Source organism: Microchirus variegatus (assembly GCF_963457635.1).
Source record: "Microchirus variegatus genome assembly, chromosome: 3".
Classification (NCBI taxonomy): domain Eukaryota; kingdom Metazoa; phylum Chordata; class Actinopteri; order Pleuronectiformes; family Soleidae; genus Microchirus; species Microchirus variegatus.
This window is the reverse complement of record NC_139804.1, coordinates 38684692-38712523: the sequence shown is the minus strand read 5'-3', so window position 1 is coordinate 38712523 and position 27832 is coordinate 38684692. Positions and strand designations below refer to the sequence as shown.

The window sequence follows — 27832 nt, the reverse complement described above, 5'->3', positions numbered from 1 at the left end:
ATTTCAAAAATACATTTAAATTATTCCTTAAGAGCTTTGCAAATATTTTCAATGGATCCTTGTTCAGGGCGATGCCGACTATTATGATGGTAAATTTCAAGTCATTCGGAGATACTTTTTGTTTTTTTGAAGAAACTCAGTTCACTGTCAACATGCAATCAATGGATCATTCCCTGAATTTCAAAAATTCCTAAAAATTATTCATTTAGAGCTTTGCAAATATTTTCATCGGATCCTTGTTTAGGGCGATGCCGATTATTATGATGGTAAATTTCAAGTCATTCTGAGATACTTTTAGTTTTTTTGAAGAAACTCAGTTCACTGTCAACATGCAATCAATTGATCATTCCCTGAATTTCAAAAATTCCTAAAAATTATTCCTTAAGAGCTTTGCAAATATTTTTAATGGATCCTTGTTCAGGGCGATGCCGACTATCATGATGGTAAATTTCAAGTCATTCCGAGTGACTTTTTTTTTTTTTTTTTTAAACTCAGTTCACTGTCAAAGTGCATCAGGGCAAATGGATCATTCCTTGAATTTCAAAAATTCATTTAAATTATTCCTTAAGAGCTTTGCAAATATTTTCAACGGATCCTTGTTCAGGGCGATGCCGACTATTATGATGGTAAATTTCAAGTCATTCGGAGATACTTTTAGTTTTTTTGAAGAAACTCAGTTCACTGTCAACATGCAATCAATGGATCATTCCCTGAATTTCAAAAATTCCTAAAAATTATTCCTTAAGAGCTTTGCAAATATTTTTAATGGATCCTTGTTCAGGGCGATGCCAACTATTATGATGGTAAATTTCAAGTCATTCCGAGTGACTTTTTTTTTTTTTTTTTTTTTTAAACTCAGTTCACTGTCAAAGTGCATCAGGGCAAATGGATCATTTCCTAAATTTCAAAAATTCATTAAAATTATTCCTTAAGAGCTTTGCAAATATTTTTAATGGATCCTTGTTCAGGGCGATGCCGACTATTATGATGGTAAATTTCAAGTCATTCCGAGTGACTTTTTTTTTTTTTTTTTTAAACTCAGTTCACTGTCAAAGTGCATCAGGGCAAATGGATCATTTCCTAAATTTCAAAAATTCATTAAAATTATTCCTTAAGAGCTTTGCAAATATTTTTAATGGATCCTTGTTCAGGGCGATGCCGACTATTATGATGGTAAATTTCAAGTCATTCGGAGATACTTTTAGTTTTTTTGAAGAAACTCAGTTCACTGTCAACATGCAATCAATGGATCATTCCCTGAATTTCAAAAATTCCTAAAAATTATTCCTTAAGAGCTTTGCAAATATTTTTAATGGATCCTTGTTCAGGGCGATGCCAACTATTATGATGGTAAATTTCAAGTCATTCCGAGTGACTTTTTTTTTTTTTTTTTTTTAAACTCAGTTCACTGTCAAAGTGCATCAGGGCAAATGGATCATTTCCTAAATTTCAAAAATTCATTAAAATTATTCCTTAAGAGCTTTGCAAATATTTTTAATGGATCCTTGTTCAGGGCGATGCCGACTATTATGATGGTAAATTTCAAGTCATTCCGAGTGACTTTTTTTTTTTTTTTTTAAACTCAGTTCACTGTCAAAGTGCATCAGGGCAAATGGATCATTTCCTAAATTTCAAAAATTCATTAAAATTATTCCTTAAGAGCTTTGCAAATATTTTCAACTGATCCTTGTTCAGGGCGATGCCGACTATTATGATGGTAAATTTCAAGTCATTCCGAGATACTTTTTGTTTTTTTGAAGAAAGTCAGTTCACTGTCAAAGTGCATCAGGGCAAATGGATCATTTCCTGAATTTCAAAAATACATTTAAACTATTCCTTAAGAGCTTTGCAAATATTTTCAATGGATCCTTGTTCAGGGCGATGCTGACTATGATGATGGTAAATTTCAAGTCATTCGGAGATACTTTTAGTTTTTTTGAAGAAACTCATTTCACTGTCAACATGCAATCAATGGATCATTCCCTAAATTTCAAAAATTCATTAAAATTATTCCTTAAGAGATTTGCAAATATTTTTAATGGATCCTTGTTCAGGGCGATGCCGACTATTATGATGGTAAATTTCAAGTCATTCCGAGTGACTTTTTTTTTTTTTTTTTTAAACTCAGTTCACTGTCAAAGTGCATCAGGGCAAATGGATCATTCCTTGAATTTCAAAAATTCATTTAAATTATTCCTTAAGAGCTTTGCAAATATTTTCAACGGATCCTTGTTCAGGGCGATGCCGACTATTATGATGGTAAATTTCAAGTCATTCCGAGATACTTTTTGTTTTTGACAAGAAAGTCAGCTCACTGTCAAAGTGCATCAGGGCAAATGGATCATTTCCTTAATTTCAAAAATTCATTAAAATTATTCCTTAAGAGATTTGCAAATATTTTTAATGGATCCTTGTTCAGGGCGATGCCGACTATTATGATGGTAAATTTCAAGTCATTCCGAGTGACTTTTTTTTTTTTTTTTTAAACTCAGTTCACTGTCAAAGTGCATCAGGGCAAATGGATCATTCCTTGAATTTCAAAAATTCATTAAAATTATTCCTTAAGAGCTTTGCAAATATTTTCATCGGATCCTTGTTCAGGGCGATGCCCACTATTATGATGGTGAATTTCAAGTCATTCCGAGATACTTTTTGTTTTTTTGAAGAAAGTCAGTTCACTGTCAAAGTGCATCAGGGCAAATGGATCATTCCCTGAATTTCAAAAATACATTTAAATTATTCCTTAAGAGCTTTGCAAATATTATCAATGGATCCTTGTTCAGGGTGATGCCGACTATTATGATGATAAATTTCAAGTCATTCGGAGATACTTTTTTTTTTTTTTTTAAACTTAGTTCACTGTCAACATGCAATCAATGGATAATTTCCTGAATTTCAAAAATTCCTAAAAATTATTCCTTAAGAGCTTTGCAAATATTTTTAATGGATCCTTGTTCAGGGCGATGCCGACTATCATGATGGTAAATTTCAAGTCATTCCGAGTGACTTTTTTTTTTTTTTTTTTTTAAACTCAGTTCACTGTCAAAGTGCATCAGGGCAAATGGATCATTCCTTGAATTTCAAAAATTCATTTAAATTATTCCTTAAGAGCTTTGCAAATATTTTCAACGGATCCTTGTTCAGGGCGATGCCGACTATTATGATGGTAAATTTCAAGTCATTCCGAGATACTTTTTGTTTTTGAGAAGAAAGTCAGCTCACTGTCAAAGTGCATCAGGGCAAATGGATCATTCCTTGAATTTCAAAAATTCATTTAAATTATTCCTTAAGAGCTTTGCAAATATTTTCAACGGATCCTTGTTCAGGGCGATGCCGACTATTATGATGGTTAATTTCAAGTCATTCCGAGATACTTTTTTTTTTTTTTTAAACTCAGTTCACTGTCAAAGTGCATCAGGGCAAATGGATCATTTCCTGAATTTCAAAAATTCATTTAAATTATTCCTTAAGAGCTTTGCAAATATTTTCAATGGATCCTTGTTCAGGGCGATGCCGACTATTATGATGGTGAATTTCAAGTCATTCCGAGATACTTTTTGTTTTTTTGAAGAAAGTCAGCTCACTGTCAAAGTGCATCAGGGCAAATGGATCATTCCCTGAATTTCAAAAATACATTTAAATTATTCCTTAAGAGCTTTGCAAATATTTTCAATGGATCCTTGTTCAGGGCGATGCCGACTATTATGATGGTAAATTTCAAGTCATTCGGAGATACTTTTAGTTTTTTTGAAGAAACTCAGTTCACTGTCAACATGCAATCAATGGATCATTCCCTGAATTTCAAAAATCCTTTATATATTTGTATATATATATATATATTAAATTAAACTCCAGTAAAAACCTGTCTGCAAGCATAAACCAGGGTTCTCCTTTTTTACATCACGCTATTAAATGTGATTAAAATGACTGTGTTTTATAAGGAGTTTGGAGTCAGTGTGGAAAGTTCATGACCCACGGTCATCTCGTATTTATAAGTGTTATTAAATATTATCCATTATAAACAAGGAGCTGTTGCTTAGAAGACGATGCTATTGTCGAGACTGATGTAACCAAGGATGTAAACACATGTACGATCCCTGGAAGTGACTGAAGTGGAGGTTAAACGGCCTCATCCACAGATCTCAGTGAAATCATGGGGGAAAAAAAGGCCTTCTGTTGTTATAATGTGTCAGAATTAGAAGAGCTGAATAAAAACACTTCACTCCTGAGATGATCCAAGGTTAACGCTGAGGGTTAGGTGTTGTGTAAAGGAGCCACTCAGAGCCTGCTACGACCCTGAACCTCGATAATGATGGAACAATGAGAGCGGGGAGACTTGAAAGTAGTGATGTTTTCCTCACTTGTCCTCGTACCTCATGGCAAACAACACAGAAAACTACAACGGCATATTAGAAAACAATCTGAAGACATTTAATTGTTTTGATCTTTGGAGTATAAATTAGTAATATTAATGCAGGAGCGTTAGGGTTGCAGGAATGTGGAGCATTTAGTGAAGTTACGTTTTGATTTGGGCTTCACAAATAAAGAAATACGTCATCTTTTTTGTCCCATCGGCGCCACATTATCATTATTATTATTATCATTATTATTATTATTATAATCAGGACTTTGAAAAGATTGTGTAAGAAACTAAGTTTGTTTTGAAGAATCACAAACACAGACAGGAGGAAATCCTCTCTATTGTGGAGGAGGAAATGGCTGCTCGTGATCGACTGGTTACATCTGCGCTCTGTTGCTATTTAATAACAACAACAACAATAATATTAATAATACATTTAATTAAATAAAAATGCTCATAATGTCACAACCTTATCTTCTCAAAAGATTCATTTATTTTCTCTTCAGTTTGGCTCAAGGACTCCGTCATGAGATATTATCCATAATCACTTCTGTTTTGTTTATTTAAATGCTTTTGCCACTTCATTACAGTTGTTTATTTGTTTAGTTTTTTCACTTGAATTCACTTGAACTGATGCTTGAAGATACATCTGAGCATATTCTGTATTCATTTTTATTTTATTTGCATGAACTTTTAACTCATCATATTATATTCAGATCTCTGAAAGTTGTCTGAATGTTCCAGTGCACTGTAAAAAGAAAAAGTCAAAATTCTGTTTGGCTAACCAATCTTGTTGAGATAATTTAAAAAATTGAATTTAAAAATTTACATTTTGAATTTTGAGTCGACACAACTCTAACTTTCAAATTTGGCAAACAAAATAATATTGATGGAAAACTCTTTTGTTGAGCTTTAGACTCAACAATTGATTGCAGTAAGTTGCCTTGAAATGTTGAGTTTTCCCAACAATTGCTGCATGCACCAGAGGCTTAGCTGAAAAAAAAGTGTGTGTAAATAGAAGGAGAAAGTACATTTAGATAAGGTAAGTAAAGTGCACAAAGTTAAATTATGTATAAATACATAATTTATACATAAAATGTAACTCCTGAAACAAAAGAAACAGACTCTTTGTTTTCATATTATTTATTATTTAATTTAATAAAACTTTTCCAAGGACAGCTAATGAGAGCCACTAATGGTCCTATAATATATATATATATGTGTGTATATATATATATATATATATATGTTTAGCACATGCTATAATGTGAATTAATCTTGACTTTTAACAGAGGAGAAGGATTAAAGTGAGCTTTTATCTCACATCTTCTTAAAATTCAGTCCATTTCCTCCCTCGTCTCCACTGCTGATGTATTGCTTAATAAATTCAGTGATCTTTAATAACATTTCACCAAAGAAAATCCAGCCTGAAACATCAGAGAAGACATGCTGTGCAATAAGTTTGCCAAGGTTATTGAATCCAAGCCTCAGAGAAGCAGAGGTTTTGCCGATGGTGAAACTGCTGCGAACGCTTTTGCTTTAACTTCTAAAATTCTCTTGTTTCTCTCTCTGCTTCAGTTCCAGTGATAAAGGAAACTTGGGAGAAGGACGCGTTATTCCTGGAGTACTACAGCGACCACGTTGATCCTTCAATACCCACCATCAATTTAGGAGTGCCAAACACTGAGAGAGGTAAGAGCTCGCTCCCTTTGAGGCAAACAGACGAGAGCGAGACCTTTGCGATGGTGAAGGTCACCTGCACAGTCGGAGCTGCATGAAATATGAAATGGAAAAAGTCACGAGCTGCATTTTCAAACAAGGTGAAGAGGATGTTTCAGAAAGTCAAACACTGAATTCTAGACCGAAAACATTGCATCTTCCTCTTAAACCTGACTCTGAGATTTGATGTGGAAATTAACACATTTCAGTCAGTTTTTGTTAAAGGTCTGAGTTCATTTTTTATTTTCTTTAGGGAGGAGCCAAAAACTGAAATGTTTTGTGAAAAAAAGAAGGTATTACATTTTTTCCAATGACATACATAGACACAGTTTTGAGAGACATCTGTGGAATGTGAAATTTACTAAGTTATTTGTTTGTTTTGGTTCTTAAACACTGTTATAATATATTTCTTCAGGTATAGTTTAGTCTATATATTCTGTTACAAAACAAAACACTATTTTACTAAAGATTAATGAAAAGGAGAAAACAAGAAGAATCTAATTTATTCTGCCCCTTAATCCCAATGAATCAATTTGCACAGTATATAAATCAAAATGACAATACTATACACAAAATAAAACAAGTAAATATATGTTGTTAAAGGCGCCATAAGATTGTGGCCAAAAACGGTTACTAAACTCAAATTCAAAATACCGAGGTCTTTTAGATTTCGTTTTCTCCGCCATTGTAGCTCAGATCTGGCAACCCGTGGTTGCTCGGTAGCTGAGACTCTACTGACTGCAATGATTGGTAGACGGTGGTAGGTGGCGCCACATGCCAAAACATGATTTCAAAAAAATAAACTTTGTGGTCTGCAATATTTTTTTTTTTTCTTTTTTTTTTTTTAATGCAAATATTTTGTCTGTACTGTTGTTGTTGGTGAGTTCAGTTTGTTATATGAACATTATTCCTGAGTCTCTGTGACATATTAGGAGTTTTTTATGGCCAGTTGATTTAGATTTATTACATTGTGCACCTTTAAGACAAACAAGCAAATTACAGGGGAGGGACAATTTAATTTATTAAGGTGCAAGGTTTAGAGGGTCAGAACAAATGTTTTTATAATTTCAAGCTTTTAAAAGTGTTTGATTTCTGGTTTTGTGCATGTGATATTAAGTTAAATCAAGTAAGATTAATGAAATTAAGTTAATTAAAAGAGTACTTTTTGCTCAGGTGTCTCTATATAGTTAGTGCAAATGAAAAAAAATATCAGTTGTGGTGAAACAAAAGGACATAAGACTCTATATTGCACATTCTTATAGCATTTCAGTCCCCATAACCTCATGGTACGATGGTGGCCTTCACATACCAGAAAGGATATTGTTCTTCTCCATTTCTGTTGCTTGAAAATGTATAATGCATGGCATGCTCCGGCTGGTTTTGTTCATTCTGGCCGCTGAAGAGAAAAGGTAATAAAAAGCCAAAATGTGACTCTTACTCAGCATCGCTGACCTGAGGGGAACAAGAGGCAGATCAGATGTAAAAAAAACAACCTAAAAAAACATGTCCCTCAACTGGTCTGAGAGTTTAATGATCCCTTAAAGGTACAATATGTAGTATTTATGGGTTTATATAACCCAAAATCCCCTTTTTTATACATATTATGTGCTCCTGCATTGTCTAGTCGCTGTATAATAGTTTTTGTTTCATTTTCGTAGTGTTTCAAAAAGTCATGTAAAATAACATGGTCGCAGACCGCGGTTGCATAGCCACTGTTAGCAGAGAGACGCCATGTTTCTACCGGAGCCTGTAAGGACAAACGCGAGAGAACAAATCAAGCGTCTCTTTACTTGTAGCTGAAGTCCCGCCTCCTCTCTCTCCGCTTCGTCTGCTACGGCCGTGGTAGCTCCGCCCTCTCCCTCGCCTCACGAACCTCATCTGCTGACACGGAGAAAGACGACGAGGACGACATTTGACCAGCTGAGGACACCATAGTGCTCAGGGAAGGGAGGGGGTGAGCAGAGGAGGAGGTCTTTGTTGTAAATTTCAGCCTCTCCTCTAGATGGCACTATAAACTACTTATTTCCCCTTTAAGAGGAATTCTAACTCCAGCGTTTTCCTCAGAGGACGATCTGAAGCATCGTTTCCTCAGGAGAACCTGTGGATGTTGCTGGTAACAGGATGCAAGGGGAGGGTGATGGTGTGTTGCCATCATTGTACAGTTGTGTTTGGTACGGTCGGCCACTTGTTTGTGGCTGTTTGTCTCAACAAGGCTGAGCGTTGAAGAAACACCGGTCACAAACGAGTGACACTTTTCTGTCGCCCCAATCAGCCGACAGTCGTGAGTCTAGCTCCACCTGTACTGTACCATACCGTTACTGTGGTACCCCAAGGTAGGGCTACCAATCATTGGATCGTTTGTGGTTGGAAATTGTGGTATTATTCCAAATGGAAACACACTATTCCTGGGCTGAACTACAAGTGTGTCAAATAACTTGAAGTTCCCGTGCTTACAGTTGCGTTCACTCATGGTTCCGCCCACTGTGCGAAATACAGGGGGGTCTGGGGGGTTAGACCCCCCGATTAACACTCAAGCCTCCCTGAAAGCCTCCAATGCAAAATTTGAGGGGGGTCTAAACATGTTACAGTGTAATTGGAAAGCATGTTTTTTTCCTAAAGATTGTTGTAATTTCAGTTTTACATATATGACCTACATACATAATACACTTTGCATTCTTTCTTATCCTTTTTAACCAGACAAAAGGTCAATAATTTTATTTCTCATTGTGTATTTTTAATGTTTTAATTAATTTCTTTCCAAATGGCGCTGTGGAAAAGGCCCACACAAGCCCACATCTGACAGGGAAGATGGCCAATACTGCAACGTGGCACCTGGTGTGGTGAAACAGTATTGTGCAACAAATGGGTGATGGGACCCCCCGATTAATAATCGAGTGAGGAGACGAGTGAGGAGGGAGCTATTCAGCTGATCTGATGTTATGTGTTATGAGTGGTTCCGCGTGATTCGTAGTTCCGCCCCGTCTCTTGCAGTTTGCAGATGGATAGGTTTTCAGGACGCTGTTCTGAACCAGATGATGTGATGATGGATGGACATTTTTTTTCTTTATTTAACCAGAAAAAAACGTCATTTAGATCAAAACTGTCCAGAACCAAGACAGGATGTGTGGCTGCAGCTCAGGAAACTGTCACTTCACCTCTTTTTGCGGCAACATTATTTCTTCTTGCAAGTCAAAACAATAAAGAACAGGCACGACCTTTTACCCTGCTCACTCTAAATCTGAACCGACACCAAAACAATAAAGTAGTAACGCATTACTAGAACAGATCTTTAATATTCATATATCAAAGTGATATATTTCCAGATTTATTACTCACAACGTCCTTTAAGTCAGGTTTTATCCTCGGGTGACGGTGCAGCTCCTGTCAGTTGAGATTTAAAGAGTCTGGGAAATCCAGATTTTGATGAGTCATTGTTGGCAGGATTCCCGAACAATGCATTGATTTATTAAAAAAAAAAAAAAAGATTTAATTAATCAAAAAAAAAAAAAAATGAGTCGCTAGTCTTTATCAGAAAAAAAAGTTTGATGCATCACAGCAGCAAACGGCACAGATTTAACACAGCTATAGAAAAACATCATGTTGAATTTATGGGAATTCATAATGCATCGTATCACAGATGAAGAGCGTGTAAACAGAGCGTACGAGCGCTGAGAGGACTCCAGGCTTGTGTGTGAAGACAGCTCAGGCTCTGATTCAGTGTGGTCCTACTTTGCCCAAGGCGGGAACCACTTGGCCGCAATTTTATTTCACATTCCCAGCGCCGTCAGCTCGAAACGGCACCTAAGACCTCTCTTAACGGGGATGATGCATCTCTTTCAGCTCCGCTGTGGGAAGAGAGACGGGTTCGTGTTCATGAGAGTGTGCTTTCGTCTCCCCGCTCTGCCTTCGCTGACTGTCTCCGGGCAGCTCGAGGTGTGTTTTGTAGCATCTTTGCATCGAGGGAGGGGAAGGATGCCGACTGGCTGCTTCCTTAGAAGCGTGTGTAAATCTGACCTTCATCAAGAGGAAGAGTCAGTGTGTGTTGTAAAGTTGCTCAGTGATCAGTTCGCTCGAGGGCTGCGTTAGCGTCTGGGCTAACATCAGCCTGTTTTTATGCACATTTTTGATTTGCATGTAAAACCACCTGAATGGGGCCTCTGGTTTCCAGACAGTGGAATATTATGATTTGATACAGAATGACACGTATCATACCAACATATCAACCAGCCCCAACACTTCCCTTGGGTTAAAACGTTCAGGTGATTGAGCGACAGAAAAACATTGTTATCATGCTACGTATCTCGCGCGGTACGTTTTACATACACAGTTTTAGCTAGCTGCAGCCTGAGCTCGACTAAGACAGGCAGTCGGACAACTTGCCGAGTCTCGGAGTATAAAGAGTATACATGTGGAGGAGGAAATTATTAGATGTATTCGTCTGACTCCGCCTCCGTAGGTGGCGTTGTATCCCTCTATAAGCTAGTGCGTAGTGAATCAGTTTCCTGTTGACCTTTATGTCGCAGAAAAACAAACCATGAATGGTGAGATGGATCGTACTGTGGTTCTGAATGTTTCCTACCTTGCTGTTCATGTTAATCTTGGTATAAATTAGATTGAGGTGTGGTTGTCCTGTTAGTCAGTTTATACCTCCTCTTCTTCTTCTTCTTCTTCTTCTTCTTGAATAGACCGAGGAGGTCATTTTTGGGCACGTGCAGAAGTCCCACTCCAGTCCGATTAAGCGATACATGCAGGAGTAATCGGACTATGAATGGCATTTTCCAGGTATGTTAGTCCGACTAAGGCTAGCTCGATTTTGGTCGTACAAACATGTTTACATGACTGATGCAGCCATCACCAAGTTAACCCTAACCCTGTTCTCAGTCGAAATGCAAGCCTGACCCAGGGCTTTACCGTTCCAAACCGTACCATGACTAGAATTAGGTTTTACGTTTGAGGGACGTGGAAGAGTTGGCTTCGATAGCAGGTCCAGTATATGCAAATGAGGGTTAGGGTTAGGAATGCATGGACGAGGACTTACTAAAGGCACCAGTGTGTGCAGTGCCGACTTTGACATTCTCTAGATGACAAATGCAAGAGATGTCCAGTGATATCTCTCGCCTTTGCTGCTCACAATCAGAGAAACACGATCATTAACATACAGTAACTTCCTTAGTGGAGGTAACTATAAGTTGAATAATTCAGCGTTTTTCCACTTTAAATGCAATGCTTAACAGCACAAGGTCGAAAAACTGTGATCCGGTTTGTTTATATACTGAGGAAAAGCCATTTAATTTGATAATGAGATAAAAGCCAACTCTGAGGCTATCACTGTAGACATCGACTCGCTGTTGCAGCTTTAGTGGTTTGGTTAAAGGATAAAGATAAGCGGGGGATTTAATGTGCTGTATGTGCTGCTCAGTGTGCAAGATTTGTACTGACCTTAAGAAATGTTAAGTGGTTTGTCTCTTTGTCGTTTACATTAAAGAAAGAAGACGAATGTCACGTCATTCTCTCTCTGTCTACAGAAGATGCTGGGTCAGTTTGCACAGAAGACACAGAACTGAACAATGCTTCATCAAAGATTGCACTGATAAAAATGGTTTTCCACACTTCTCCAAAGACTGAGGCTAGCTTTACATGACAACCATCTGAACACAAACTGCAAAAGTGGCGTTGCGTTCCCACTTTTTATTTTGCGCTTAGACTTTGGGTGGAAATCTGCATGCACACGGTGACGCAAAAGTGTGTGACATTTGATGTAGTATGCATGCCAGGTGGCTAGGTGGCACTGTGAAGCACTGTCATACAAAAACACCAAGACCGCGCGCATGCCCTGAAACGTCCTTCTACTTCTCACTAGTAGCGCTGAGCACAGTCGAAAACCAAAACATTAACTCGGCGTAATTGCTGAAATGACTCCTGGATCAGTATCAGAGCAGCTAAGGCAACTAAAATGTCTGACTGATGGATCTTATCCGACATGTTTGTTGTTGTTTGGCTGTACTGCACATGGATCTGACGTCAATGCGTACGGGAGGAGAGGCAGAGTGAGAGCTCAGAGCACACTTTTGCGTTTTCGACCCTTTAGACGAGAACGCAACGGTGGAGCGTTTTTAAGATTTCCACTCTGGAGGGTGGGTTCATTTTTTTGCGTTTTTAAGCCCCAAAAACGCAGTCGCCGTCTAAACGAAAGGCACATCTGATCAAATATTTTGTCGGTTTCACCCAGGAGCGTTGTCGTGTAAAGCCAGCCTTACTGACCAACTTGTCCATCTTTATCCACAAGGTGGCAGCAGCAAACGTTTTGTTTTTTGGACTGGATTGTCTTTGTGAGTTTCCTGTTTGATTGGTGAACTACACATGTGATTTCAGAAGTAATTAAATCTCGTCTGAACTCAACTTCCTGTTGACCCTGCATTACGCACACTCGCTCTCATGCACTGCACTTTACTTTTGTTTGTTTTGTTGGTTTTGGTTGTTAATCAGCAGCAGGAAATCACATTTCTTCATGCCTATTTTCAGTAAAAAGGTCTTAAATTTAACAGATATAGCCTTTGATCCATAGTTTGTGCCAGAATTGCGACTATAGTCGGTAGCAAACATGGCTGTGGAGCCTCCATGTGATGCAGTGATCTGTGTTTCCACATGACAGACATTATCAGAGCCAGGCACTGATATTATTACTGTATGTCTAATCAGAGATGATTAACTGGCTACACTAGTTATGACTTACCTCTGAGTTTAATGTTTTTCTGCCAGCAAAAGTTACGACTCAAACAATTTCTGTTTGTATTATCCCGAGGCCTTTGTTTGCCAAATCTTTCTCATAGATCATCGTGGCAAAGAGGATTTCAGTCCCTTTAATTCCGCTCAGCGCTGCATGCCAACTTTTTATTCTCTCTAAACTTTTGGGAGACGACAATCGAGCGGTGGAAATTTGGCAGTTGTCCACGGTCCATTATTAAGACACAGGGATTTTCTCTAGTTTGGTACGCGGCCACCTGCTGAAGCTCTCCTGTCATTTTAATAACTGGGCATAATGGCTGCGTACAGATTACCAGCAACACTGATCAAATCTGATTCGAATCCAATGCTTTAACGTTGAGGTTTGATGGATCACACTCATAATTAAGTGTATTTGCCTTCTTGTGGTGCATGCATGCCTTCAAACAACATAAAACTTCATATAAGTATAAGATAATATATGTCTTTATTGATCACGGCCCGTGTAGTGGTTAGCACTCTTGCCTTTGCAGCAAGAAGACCCTGGTTCCTGGGTTCGAGCCCCATTTGGAACAACTTCGGAATAAGGGCCTTTCTGCCTTTTTGCATGTTCTCCCCATGTGCATGGGTTTTTCTCCGGGTTCTCCGGTTTCCTCCCACAGTCCAAAAACATGCGATATGGGGATTAGGTGAATTGGTCACTCTAAATTGACCGTAGGTGTGAGACTGTGAGTGAATGGTTGTTTGTCTCTATATGTGGCCCTGCGATGGACTGGCAAACTGTCCAGGGTGTACCCGGAATCACCCAATGTCAGCTGAGATAGGCACAGCACCCCCCGCGACCCTCTGGTGGAGGATAAAGCGGTAGATACTGAATGGATGGATGGATGGAAGTTTTCACAGCATATTTGTGGGTGAAATGTAGCTGAAAGGACGACTCTACATTTTCGCACTGTCAGTATATGTCGATGACATCAACTAATTCATTAGAGGATGACCATTATCACTCACGTCACATGGACATCGATTGAAATCATAAAAAACTTTACAGTTTGGATTAAATCCAGTGCATAAGATTTTTACTGTAGTTTGAGTCTGAGACGTGACTGGGACTTCATAACAACAGAAAAATTTAAATTAACATTTTCTCAGTTAAGAGTTAAGAGATATGCACATGGGGACGCGTTACATTAAAATCAAATCCACTGTTTAAAGGGATAATCAGAAAAGCTTGCATTCGAATTATTTAGATTAAATAACAAGATGAGTCTTTTTTTCTCATCCATGTTAAATATACGATTCACTATCATTTATCACTGACTAATATTGAATTAAAACCACGACATGTATAATGTATTGGTTCCTCCCCTTGTTAACATCAGTCTACTTATCTCGCGGAGCCTTGAGGTTTTTATGCTAATGTTTCCCAAGAGCAGCCTCGAGTTCCACAAGAGTCAACAGTCGGCGTCAGTGTGTGAAGAATCTGCAGTCAGCACCAGCGCCGCTGATTATTCACCTTCACTCGACTCCGCTGATTCCGCTGATTTGCCTGCGCCGTTAAGAATTAAGTCCTGAAACGATGTTGTGAATTCAGACACCGTTCATATGCTGAATGTGCAGGTGAAAACAGTGTTTATCTGAAGCCGTGGTTCTCAAACTGTGTATAATGAATTAAATAATTATAATAATTAGTCGCTGACTTTGCTCAGTCTATTTACGCCACTGTATTTTAACATTGGTGATAATGGTGTTACTTCAAGAGCTCAATATTTTCTCAGGTGGTGCTTAGTATGAAAGGTTTGAGAACCACTCATGTAAAGGATGAATAGATAGAAGGAAGAATGGATATTTTTTATTTTATTTTCTAACCTTCTTTTTACTTATTATTGTGTGGCTCTGTGTGACTTGGACGACCTGTGTTTCCAGCTCCTCTCTTGCAGTTTGCACACGGTTACTTCTGGCTTTCTGATCCGGAGGTGAAATGGATGGATGGATGGTAGAGATGTGACTGTGTTGTGACTGTGTTGTCCATTTCTCAATATTGCAAGTACAATAGTGTCTTTCATTTGTCTTCGTGGACTTCATGACAGCATCAAGCGTAAAATATTGTGACGTTGTTGTGTGACGAGGAAGAGCAGAACTGTGCTTTGTAGCTCAACTTGAGCCGGATTTATTCCCTTGCTGCAGCAACAGCTAAGCTAACCCCCGAGGTTGTGGTCTCCCCAGGGAAAAACAAAACATGGTGGCTAACCCGCTAGCAAAACTCTTCCGCTTGTCACTAGCTGAACTCCTCTCCGAAGCGTTTCCCTTTTGGGAAAACAGACAGTCTCCTCCCAATAAAAGAAAACCCACCCCAGAACTACTTCCACTTCCCAGCCTCTTACCCACTATGGTGGTGAATAATCTGAGCTGAATAATCTCATGAACATCAGAGCCTATGTTTTTCGTTTTGAAGCAGAAGCCATTCACGCTTTTTGTGTACATTTGTGGACATTTTGCTGATATCCAAAGGTCACCTTCGTTCCCTGATGTGCTTGGGAAATTGCGAATTGTCTGTGTTACTGTAATCTGCAGTCTCACCACTAGATGTCACTAATGCTGCCACAGGATTTTTAAGGTTTAACCTGCGAGGTAGATTAGTGCTCGTTATGATATTTTTTTTCCTGTTTGTTGGTGTGAAACCTGAAAAAAAACTGGATGTTCTTGTTTAAATAAGTCTTCATTTATCTTTTCTTTTAACTATCACACTAAATACCGTAGCATGGATTTATTACTGAGGTATTAGCATGTCATTTTGATTTTGGTACATGCGTGACAAATGTTTTAAGACAAAATAATATAATAATTGACTTCCTCCAGAGAATATTTTTACGTGATGTAAAAATCTAAAAAATATTAAATGAAATGAATATACGGCTGAGGGAAAACCACAAACTTTATTTGTGTGAGTGAGAAAAATAAAGTCAAACTTTCGAACTCTCTGGGCAAGTGAGGTGAAAAGTGATGCAAGACTGTGCAACAGGAAAATAAAAGCACAGAACTTCATCAAGTCGGTCCTCAGACTGCAAATAGACGAGTGTGTAGTGTCGCGTTAATCATGTTAAAGTTAAGGAAAGTGTCTCTGTCCAGTAAGTCTCCATTAGTTGAGGGTTTTTCTGTCATTTCCAGGTTTATTTTGTCACTAATCGCCACTTCTTGTGTTTACAGTAAAGCGTGTGGTCTTAAATTTTCATTTCACAAAATACAGACACTTTTTAAAAAAAGAAAATGTGCAACAAGAAGTGTGAATTTCCCTTAAGTTTACCCTTCATAGAAACACTAAAATCCTAAAGAAGAGTCTTCCAAGAAGCTGATAAAGCTACAAAAGAGGGACCAACTCCATATTAAAAAACTATATATTTGAATATGTTATTGGACAGGTGTCCCAATACTTTAGTCCACCAAAACAACACCATTTTGGCAGGCAATCCTATAGACAAATCTATGGATTGCCTGCCTCTATGAAGGGTAAACGTTTATACACCTCTTACTGGTGTTAAAGTGCATGTAGGTAACTTTGGTTGCTGGCAGGCAAACAAATCAACACCATTTTGGCAGACAATCCATCAGCATATCTATGAAGCTACCAGAGCTTAATAGTATGATACCAGCAGTCAGTCATTCATACTCTAGCTGCCATATTTTAATGTTCATTTTCCTCTAAATGGGAACATCTTTCACAAAACAGATCATTTCTTTTGAAGAAGACGAGCTGAAACAAGCGAACGAGTCCAAGAACTCCTCAGGAAAATGTGCACAGATGTTAAAAATCAAGTCCGAAGTAGAGACACATTCACGTCCGCACGTATGGACCTCGTCTTCTCAATCATATCCAACATTTATGCAGTTTCTGTTTTATTTTACCAGCATGATATTTCTAAACATCATCCTTTATTCAGTGAAATCTGAAAATTCTATGCGATGTTTCAAGACTCAAATTTTCTGTGTTTCCATGCAGGTTTTTTTGAGTTGAGCAAATCAAAAATGCGCATAAAAACATGCTGATGGAAAAACACATTCTACCACATCATCTTTGCTCATGTTAGCATTCCAGCAGCTTCTCATGTCTCTCATGTATTTTGATTCTTGACCAGCGAATTTTGCCTCCAGCATTTTTATTTTTATTTATTTTATCACTGGTCACCTTTTGATCGACTGATGACTTTTGAGCTGAACCAGTTTACGTTCACACATTTTCTCTTTTCCCCTGTTTTCCGGGGTTTGCTCTGTTGTTCATATTCATATGTTAGTAAGCTCACTTTCATGCCGGGAATTGATTGACCATCACTCGCTAACCTCCTTCAACTACAAATAATATCACCACTTCTTCCCACAAACACCTGCCTCTAAAATGTAAATTTGCGATTTTATTCCTGTCAGCAGTTCAAGGTTTCCTTTCTTACTTTAAAGTCAGATACAAGGGGAAGAAACCACCTTGGGTTTCTTATAAATAAAACAGCAGGGCCTCAGTATTCTTTGTGATGCTTGCCACCAGGGATTTCCATGTCTCAGCACTGAGCCATGATGGTGTGCAGATATTTGGATTGTGATGGGTAGAACAGATTCCTCTAGGCTGCTTGTTTTCCTTGGGTGCAACCACATCAGTGCTTTTTTAGTTTTCAGGAGTTGGCAGGTCATTTTATTCAATCTGATCAGGACACTGGCATTGACATTGGAGACGTCTTTTTCACATAAAGGCCTAAAGTTTGCATCTTGAGCCTGAAAAAGCCATAAAATACATATATATAAATATATTTAGCATTAATGTTGTGCTGTTGTGTGTGTAAACGACTAAAGTTAAGGGTTTCCATCCATTTTTTTTTGTTAAATCTTATAGTATTTTAGTGTTTTTTTTACCTTTTTATTTACAGCACTTTTAAAAACAAGACCGTGACCTTTTCCGGCTGATGTAATACATGTGTAAAGATGACAATAGTGTACTAAATGTCTCAAAAATAGCTAAATTAAAGCCATTAAGTGAAATTAAAGTATTGATAATAATAATTAAAAAAAAGACAAACTTGTTCTTGAAATTTCAGGAGATAAAAACAAAAACCTCTGTATCCACAAAAAATAAATGTTCTGTTCTGGGAATATATTCAAAATTGGTAATTAGTTTGGAACGCTGAGTCAGCAACTAAAAGTGCAGTTTTATTATTATAATTATTATTATATCTTGTTATTTTGTACCTTTATTTGGACTCTTAACAGCTCCAGCACTTTATAATGGATTTCAACAATTGTGTGCATGAAAATGTTCAGGTTGTTCGTGACATTTACGCTGACATTCAAAGTTGTTCTGCTCTTTAAACTTTTTTTAAAATACTTAACTTTTTCTGCATTTTTTCTGCAGACTTGGTTTATTGGAAAGTTCGGTGCTGCTCCTGTATTTTTTTATTCTGATTATTTTTGTTAATATAATGAAATATAACACATGTATTTCAGATGTAGTAGCTTGCTTCCTGTTTTCTCCGCGTACACATTAAGATGTCTGGGAGCCACGGCTGTAGACGAACACATCACTGAGATTTGCTCACACTCTGTCAGGTTTATGCTGAAATATAAATTACAGTTGCAAAAGTTGCACAGTGATTCACACTTGTTTGCTCGGGGGGGTTAAAAAACATGCCCTGATGTTTATCACCTACTTTCAAAAGAATAAAAGTCACTTGAATATATTGTTTGCTGCAATGGTTTTCAAATCATTCAAATAAACGGCTATTATTGTCCACATTTAGCTTCATATTAGCATCGTTAAGGCTGCATTAACACAAAAGGCGCTCATAATGATAAATTCAATCAGGCGCTGAAGTGAATCGAGATGTGGCTTCAAGTTATTGCCTCGCAGTTAATGTCTCCTCCTGAGTGAGATGTTAAACGTGCTTTTACTGATTCTAATTGCTTTATGACTGTGGTTTTTCTCTGTGTGTGTTTGCACAGAGAAAAACCATAATACCAAATGTGTTTTCTTAAAGTAACAGGCTCATTAATCTTTGCAAACCAGAACACAGCATGTGGTCAGTATCGATGAAGTCGCTGTGGCCTGTATTGATCTATGCATGTCTCCATTCACAGGCCACTGCGGGAAAACGTTTGCAATCCTCCAGAGGTTTCTGAGCAGCAGCGTCCCAAACACCAAGTGGCTCCTCGTCGTGGACGACGACACACTTATCAGGTACGTGTTCACCATCTGGAAATAGCTATTCAAAGGAGAGAAACTTGATAATATCATAGTGGGAGGAGAAGAGAAGCATAATGAGCACTTTGCATCAGTGGAGAGAGAAGAAACTCTTTATTTTTAACCCACTGATGCCGGGAAAGCATTGACACTTCTACCATCGACGCCGGGAGAGCGGCTGAGCGTTTTATTCTCTCATAGACGCCGTTAAAGCAGATACGTCAATTTTCGGGGGTATAAGGGTTCCTCGCGACATTGTTTTGAAATTACTTTGCGCAAACATGGAGGACTTTGACAGCAGATAGATTTCTGAAGGCAGTGATTTTGAACAGTTTCGTCTTCGATGAGGTCATCGCTGAAAACTTCGAAACGCGCTGAACAAAACGAACGGGATTTATGGTTAAGACATAATTATGTTTGAAGACGACGAGGTCGGTGATAATGATGATAAATACCACCGTAATCGACGGAGTGTTTACAACCGTGCAGCAGGGGGCGACAGTGGATTTACCTGCAGATGCCGCAGCGCTGTAAGCATCATCACCATCACATGTGAAGCAGACTGTTACAGTCATTACATGATGTTCTTGTTCTTCACACTCCATCAGGACTAAATCAAGGCACTGACACAAGTTTCTTACTGTTTTTTAATTGAAAATAGTTCACTTTACTTTCACTTTACTTTTACATTTTTGTATCTAAGTAAACTAAATTTCACAGGAAAGCTACAGGTGTGAGCTCTCAAACACTTTTTGAATTGTGTTCCTATATCTGCTGCAGAGGCTGAGAAATCAGTCATTTAGTCGACATTGAAGTTCAGGTTTTAGAGACATTTTTCCAGGCGCTTCAGGCCTTAATGGATTAAAAGGGACCAGATTCAAAGATATGCAACATCTGCCCAGGCCGGTTGGGGTGAAAGGAAAAATGTTGGACAGAGGAGAGACAAAATAAAGACTTACAACAATATTAATGACAGAATAGTAGAGCTATTAATAATAAAAGCCTCGTGACTGGATCTGGATCCTGCAGCCCAGGAGTCACAGTCACGAGCAGAGCTCAACCCCTATTCACACGAAACCCTAATTTTTCTTATTCTCTGGTTTTTGAGACATTTTTGAGAAGGTTACTGAGGCTTTTTAGGGTTAAACCCTTGTGTTAAAGTCCTTAGAGCTGTGTTATTTGATGAAGGAAACCAAAACCCCAAGTCAAAACATCAAGAAGTTTTTAGGCCATACATCGATATATAATTGTGAGCCACTATTTAAATATATAAGGGTAATTTTATGACTTAATATTAGGGATGCACCTATACTATTAACAAGCACGAGTACTTACTGACTGTGAACAAAATACCACATTAGATACTATTGATAGTGTTCAAACATTTACAGTCTCCTCCAAAAGTATTGGACCAGTGACCTTGAAAGGGAACTTGGCATGCAACTGCTAGGGTTGCCTGTTTAACTCCCTGCCACGTCAAGTTCTGGGGTACATCTGAGCAAGGTACCCAATCCCCATTCTTCATTATGTATTGGACACTCAAGTGACCCCAGCCACAGAGGGAGGGTTACAGGGAGGGTACTTGATATGAAGGTCCTGATCCCGTATAAATTGGAGGATTGTGCCAGGACAGCATGTCTAAAAATATCTGCCAAATCAAATCCGCTGTGGTGCCCCCTAGTGAGGGAGCAGCCCAAAGAGCATTTGGCTTTGACATCAAAAGAGATGATAAGATTTATTTTCAGGTATTTACATACTTACAATAATACTTAATATTTAGCGGTGAATCCTTTGTTGTGTGTCGTGTTGGTTCTTTAGATGTTGTTATCTCATGAGGAGCAGAGTTTCTCCTCCTTGTGTGGACCTGTGCTCTGATAGACTGACAAGTCTATCAGAGCACAGGTGACAGTCGTGGCTTTTCTTCAAAACATTTCCAAACTGCTGACAGTGCGACAGCTGCAGGCCCAATACTGATGTTGGTATCAGTGCAGCCCTGTTTTCACCTTTTATTTTTCACCGCGATGCAGCTTCTCAGTCTTTAAATGTCCTGCTCACATGTGGTCATTAATGTTTAAACAGTTTCTCTCTCACACAGGCAATAAAAAGGGAAACTTTTGTAAAAATGAATCTCACAGATATTATCACTCTGTTGAACATCTAAAGAGATGAGCAAATAAATTCATATCCAGCTGGATTCACTTTACACCTGTCAGGTCACTCCTTTACGTGGAAGCTTCTCCATGTGTAATGGTGTCTGTGGGAGAGCAGTTATTTCACTTCCTGATTGGACCGTTTCTTGCACGTGTGTGTGTGTGTGTGTGTGTGTGTGTGTGTGTGTGTGTGTGTGTGTGTGTGTGTGTGTGTGTGTGTGTGTGTGTGTGTGTGTGTGTGTGTGTGTGTGTGTGTGTGTGTGTGTGTGTGTGTGTGTGTGTGTGCGCTATGTGCAGCCTCCACAGACTGCGAGCGCTGCTGAGCTGTTACGACCCGTCTGATCCGGTGTGTCTCGGTGAGAGATACGGCTACGGCCTGAACCAAGGCGGCTACAGCTACATCACAGGAGGCGGAGGGTGAGTCTCACAGAGTCCACAGTTTTCTGAGATACAGTCGTAAAGGTTCACTATGAGAGAAAGAAGATCAGAGACCAACGAGAATTACACAAGGAACTTATTACCTTTGTGAGAAATAGAGTTCTGGACGCAGTGTAACTCGGTTTCTTCCCTTTTCCTGTTCTGTTCTTCCTTTGTTAAAAACCAACAATTTCCTTCTGCACCCTGTGTTTAACCCAGGCCTCGACCTAACCTGGTATGGCATTGCTGTTTTTAGTGATCCCCATATTTGATTTGGTGGATGTCCTCCCTGAGACAACCCTACCCATTTATCTGGGCTTGGGACACTAGGAGACCACTATATGTGGCTGGATTGTTAAATAAACAATAGACTAAAGTGGATTAGTGTTGGATTCTGTGCCTGATATAAACCGGAATCCGTTGCCTGTGGATTCCCCATGACTCCCACAATGTTCCCCTAACGTTAATTTGTCACATCCCTCATAAATTAAAAAGACAGCATTTGTTTTAAATATAGCTTATATTAATTCAAACTGTGCACATTAGACCTACTTGCAGTCTTAAAAAATGAGATAAATGAGACCCTCTTGGGATCTTTAGCTATCTGGTCAAATTGATTGTCCTTGAGTCTTTTTTTTTTATCATTCTGGGGAAAAACATACAGTAAATCCATAATAATCCTCACTTTGTGTGAAAACAGCCTTGTACAAACATGAGTCATCCGACATATCACCTGGTTCAGATGACACCTGACATAAACACTGTATGTCTGTAGATTTAAGCAGCACAGCTTTGTTTTGATTCAGTTGTGTTGCATTATGGGATTGTATGACATCAGCAACCAGAGCTCTATAAGCAAACATGTACACAAACAAATGTAAACCTTTTGGTTCACAACAAAGAGCTGAGACAGATTTAACACTGATACATCTTAACTAATAAAAATCGGAGATTAGATTAGATTAATTAATCCCAGAGTGAGGAAACTTGTTTGTCTCCAAATACCTACAACAGTAAGAAAAATACAGTCGCACAGATTAATAATTAAAAACATGAATTTTACACACCAGTCATGAGCACGCATACAGTAAATCGGGCACAGGAGCAGCAGGGATTTGAACTGGCAACTCTCTGATTACAAGCCCAATTCCCTATGCTATTTTCCAATTTGACCCAGTTTTTTTGGACAATATCAAACTTTTCCACAGTTTCTTGTGTCACATTAACTGATGAATGATCCTCATGATTCCAGCTCAACAACGACTCAACTCCGACTTGATTCCAAGTTTACAGAAACAGTCTCTCGGGGGGATTAACCATCAAAGATACAAACTCTGCTGAGAGAAAATAGAATGTGTAATAAAAAACCTGTAATCTGTAGATAATCTGTTTCAATTTAGTGCCTGGCTCCCTTTGGGAGGGAGAGGTTGCTCTGCAGACTGCATTACAAAACAACACAACAACAACAACAACAGCGACACAAGAACCTGATATGAAACATTCATCAGTTGATAAGACGAGACAGGGAGTCGATACTAAAAAGCCGCTCGTAGAAAATGACGCTAAGTGCGAGAAAAAACATGGACCTTAAAAATTCCATAACATCCACAGTGATTTAATACTCACCAGTGAAAGAGCTGAACGTCAGCTGTTGTATATGAATCTCCACTTAGTGACACTTCACAACACGGCAAAAAAGGTGATATTTGTGAAATAATCATAATAATAATAATCAAGCTCTTTTTATTCTGTGATATAGTATGGTGTTCAGCAGGGAGGCTGTGGTCCAGCTCCTCAACAGCGGCTGCAAGTGTTACAGCAACGACGCTCCGGACGACATGGTGCTGGGAATGTGCCTCAACGCTCTGGGACTTCCTGTCACGCACAGTCCGCTCTTCCATCAAGTGCGTTTTTATGTTTTTTACGCTCTAATACAGCAGGTGTCCAAACCTTTAGACCTTTTTCTTTAACACTGTTTTATAATAATTGTATTTTCCTCGTCACAATTGTCATTTTTTAAATGGCGCTGGAACAAAATCTAAGTCAAGTCTGCTTTTCTTTCACACCTGGACTCAGATATTATAATAAGATAATAATATAACAGGATGTGACACGTGATTTAGGCCCCAATCCCTCACAGGCCATTCGTAATACATTATAAAACTTGCAGACAAATGCAGATATGGGGGAAAGATGGCAGATAAATCACTTCAAAAATAACTCCCGCTAAGATCAAATACTGCTGCATTAACATTCACTCAGGTTATTGCACTTCTTTAGATTTTAAATAATAAAATAACCCTGAGAAAATGTTCCATTATATGTTAAAACGTATACAGAGGCTATAAGAATGTGTAATATAGAGTGTCTTATTATTATTTCCAGCACAAACTATAGGTACATCTGGATTTTAACCCTCTATATAAACACAACTGGGCAAAAAAACTACTCAAAAAGTCCTCAAAATCAGAATGAATAAATTTTTTAAAAATGTCGATTTAGTGATTTCTGCACAATTATCACTACTCACTTTTAAAGGTGCATTATGTAATAAATCTAAAGCAACTGGCCATAAAATCCTCCTAATATGTCACAGAGACTCAGGAATAATGTTCATATAACAAACTGAACTCACCAACAACAACAGTACAGACAAAATATTTGCATTAAAAAAAATATTTTGCAGACTGTAAATCATTGTTTATGTTTTGAAATCATGTTTTGAAATGTGGCGCCAACCACCACATGCCAAAACATGCGCTAACCCTACCGCCGTCTACCAACCATTGCAGTCAGTAGAGTCTCAGCTGCCGAGCCACCACAGGTTGCCAGTTACGTCAGAAAATGAAACCTAAAAGACCTCGGTATTTTGAATTTGAATGTGTTTTTGGCCACATTCTTACATATGGCACCGTTTAATATACAATATAAAATGAATCATAACTTTGACTCGACAACACATAAGAAGACATTTTGTAAAGTCCATACAACTCCATATATGGACATCCTGGAGTGTGTGTTTATAGGTCACATATAGACTTTAAAAAAAAAAATTTTCGTCTTCTTTTGAGTCAAAGTTTTATGTCACATTTTTAGTCGTGAGACATAAAGTCGCGATAATTGTGCAGAAGACGTGTTTCAGAAATTTCACATATAAAATCTAATTTTAAACATTTTGAGTACTTTTTTGCTCTACACTTGGTGAAAATTCAGATTGCCTATAGTTTGTGCTGGGGAAAAAAGTATATAAGAAGCTCTATGTTGCACATTCTTAAAGCCTCTGTATAAACTTTAAACTACATTTAAACATAGTAAAGGAAAAAAGCAGCACGAATTGGTGGAGATTGGAAATAAATGACATTTCAAAAACATTGTCGTCAAAACAATGTGATTAATCTAAGTTAACCATTGAACGCCTACAATTAATCACTGTCAAGAAAATGTGTCATGTGACATTTAGAAGCCTCTGACCTCTGCACACACAGTGTCAAGGTCAACATTGTAGTTTAATTACAATAATTTCTCTGTCTTTAAAATGATCTTGTAAAGAAGTCTCTCACAGCCACGATATCTTTAAAATAAATATGAACCCAAACAGGCATTTTCATCCACAATCCAATATGAAATCTAATACAGTCAATTTTAACCCAGTAAACATCACAGTCCATATTAAATATTTATATGTATCTTGCTTTTATATTGACTTAGCACTTTTTTTATTGTTTTAGCTGTGAAGCAGCTGAAGTTTATGCATCTGGAAATATTGTTTCTGCTCCTGAGTCTCAATAATGTGACTTTTCTCCTTTTTTAGCTGAGGTGGCATCAGGTCAGGATCTAAATCAGATCATCACAGGTTTCAGAGCTGCATGGACAATATTATTTAGTTTGTTATGAGACACTTTATGTGAAGCAGTCGCATTTATCAACCTTTATACACACTAAATATAAATATATTGAAACTTAATTGGTGCAAATGTTATTAATAATAATACAGTGGTTTATCCAGCAGCCTGAAACTGTAGCAGCTAAATGGAATTCAGCCATTTTCTTCTGTTATTGTGTGAAAATGTCATGGTGTAAATTCATGCTGCCCTTCAAAAAAACCACAGTCTTTAAAGACAGGATTATAATCTGAGGAGCAGAAGACGAAGACATGACCTTTAAAAAAAAGGTGATTTCACTTTAAATGATAGATTAATGTGTTAACGGAATAGCTCAGATTTTTTTGAAGTGTACTTTTTAATGTTATTTTTAATCTTATTTGACTATTTGTGTGTTTTTGTTGTGTTTTACTGTGCGGCTGTTACTTTTACCCACGTTTGATTTGTTTTTAGATGTATTTTATTGCCTCGTGTGAGCTTTTTTTATGTCTTTTATTCATTCTGTCCTTTATTTATTGTTCCGTGCAGCACTTTCTGTCCGCTGAGGTTGTTTTTAAAGTGCTTCACAAATAAGGTTGGATTGGATTGTACGTGACACTGACACTCAGCAGGTACTCTGCGTCATTTTTTCAAGTTTCCTCACGTGAAAGTGAACGATGTATTGAATTTCTCCATGACGTTTGGTGCAGGAGTTCTTAAGACTTAAGCAGGTGAAGATAAACGAGCATTGTTAAAGCTCACATAGAGTGGTCCTGTTGCACATATATGTTAGTTATGGAGGTCTACTTACATACATTCACTTGTTTTTATGCGGGGTCGTACCTATGTTCCCTGGGTCCTATGTTCCCCGTTTTTCCAAAAAAGGTCCTATGTTCCCCGCTTTGTATGTGACAGGGGAACATAGGACCCTTTTTTGAAAATGGGTAGGGTTAGGGTTAGAGAAAGGGTCCTATGTTCCCCGGTCACATACAAAGCGGGGAACATAGGACCTTTTTTGGAAAAACGGGGAACATAGGACCCCGGGAACATAGGTACGGTCCCTTTTTATGCTCAAAAACCTCCTAGTTGCTGTAAACGAGCCGAAATCTCTCCTCACTGAAGCTCTCCTCAGCCGCGATATTTCAGACATAAATCTCACCCCCAGAAGACAGAGTGTGTTGTGATTGGCCAGCCAGCTTAGAGCCTTCCCAACTGTCTTGTGATTGGCCAATACCCGGAAGTGACATAATTAGCACGACCGCTCTCAGAAGCGCAGCTCCCCCCTCTGGAACAGTGGATGCACTGCTCCTCATTATCAGAACATTTTTTATCAATGTTTAAAAATAGCTTCTTCACGACTCCCCGCCGCATCAGAAGACACTGTCGCTCGTGAAACACCTCCACAACAGACGTTATTCTTCTTCTGCTGTTCAATGTACACAACCGGATGTGCCCGGACTAGTGCCCGGAGCAGGAGGATCTGCTGTTCAGGAGAACCGGTGTTTACGTAACCAGAACAGGTTTTTTCAGAGATCTCGCTGAGCCTGAGATTACAATAAAACACAGCGTTCTCAGCAGTGGCTGAACTGTTTGTTTTGAACCTTCAGGGCTTCATAAACAAGGTAATGACGCAAGTGCACACTAAAAAAACTTCCGTTCTAGGTCTGCTTTAAAGTATCTGCTGCTTAAATAAACGTAAAAGTTTTCCATGTGCAGTATTTGTCTGAAAGCTGAAAATGTAACGTGCCTTCAGTCTCGCTTCCTGCAGCAACATATTCTGTCTCTGTCTGTGATTTTTTTTCTCTCCCTCCGAGTCTAAATTGCTGTCGTCCATGTCTTCCCTCTCAGGCTCGGCCCGAGGATTATCCCAGAGACTTCTTAGCTCACCAGGTGCCGATCTCTTTCCATAAACACTGGAACATCGACCCTGTTGCCGTGTTCAACAAGTGGCTTAAGGACGAGTCGACGCCCAAACCTTCAGCCGGACTTAACAAGAGCGCGAAGATGGAATTATAACAGTGTGGAGGACATGAACAGTCGTGTGTGTGTGTGTGTGTGTGTGTGTATTATTAAAAAAGGTTCCTTTATCGATGTAAATGTTTTGTATGATTAAAGGTGATATACGTAAGACTTTTAACTAAACATCGTTTTCCGGTGTATCCAGTTATTGTTATTTGTTGATCCAGGTGCAAATCGTCCCACTTCATAGTGTATTAAAGTAAGTATTAAAATTATACGACGACAGATGATACACATCAGAGTATCTACTGCCCTCTCTGGTCAAACACCAGCTTCACAATTTACATTCTCGTTTGCAGGCCGCAAACTGTGTTTATGTTTGAGTTTGTTTTGGTCTGTTGCTCTTCGACACATGCTGAGATGCCAG

At 38.4% G+C, this 27832-nt stretch overlaps 1 protein-coding gene across 1 annotated transcript in view; it reads left to right on the top strand.

Annotated features, from left to right (window-relative positions):
* b3glcta (beta 3-glucosyltransferase a) overlaps positions 1-27464 on the top strand; it is a 102391-nt gene extending 74927 nt beyond the window's left edge. Inside the window, exons 11-15 of the mRNA XM_083887190.1 lie at positions 5939-6052; positions 18917-19016; positions 21467-21586; positions 23346-23490; positions 27295-27464. Of these exons, the coding sequence (XP_083743316.1) occupies positions 5939-6052; positions 18917-19016; positions 21467-21586; positions 23346-23490; positions 27295-27462 (647 nt within the window). The 3' untranslated portion in view covers positions 27463-27464. The remainder of the gene's footprint in view (positions 1-5938; positions 6053-18916; positions 19017-21466; positions 21587-23345; positions 23491-27294) is intronic.
* Positions 27465-27832: the final 368 nt, after the last annotated feature.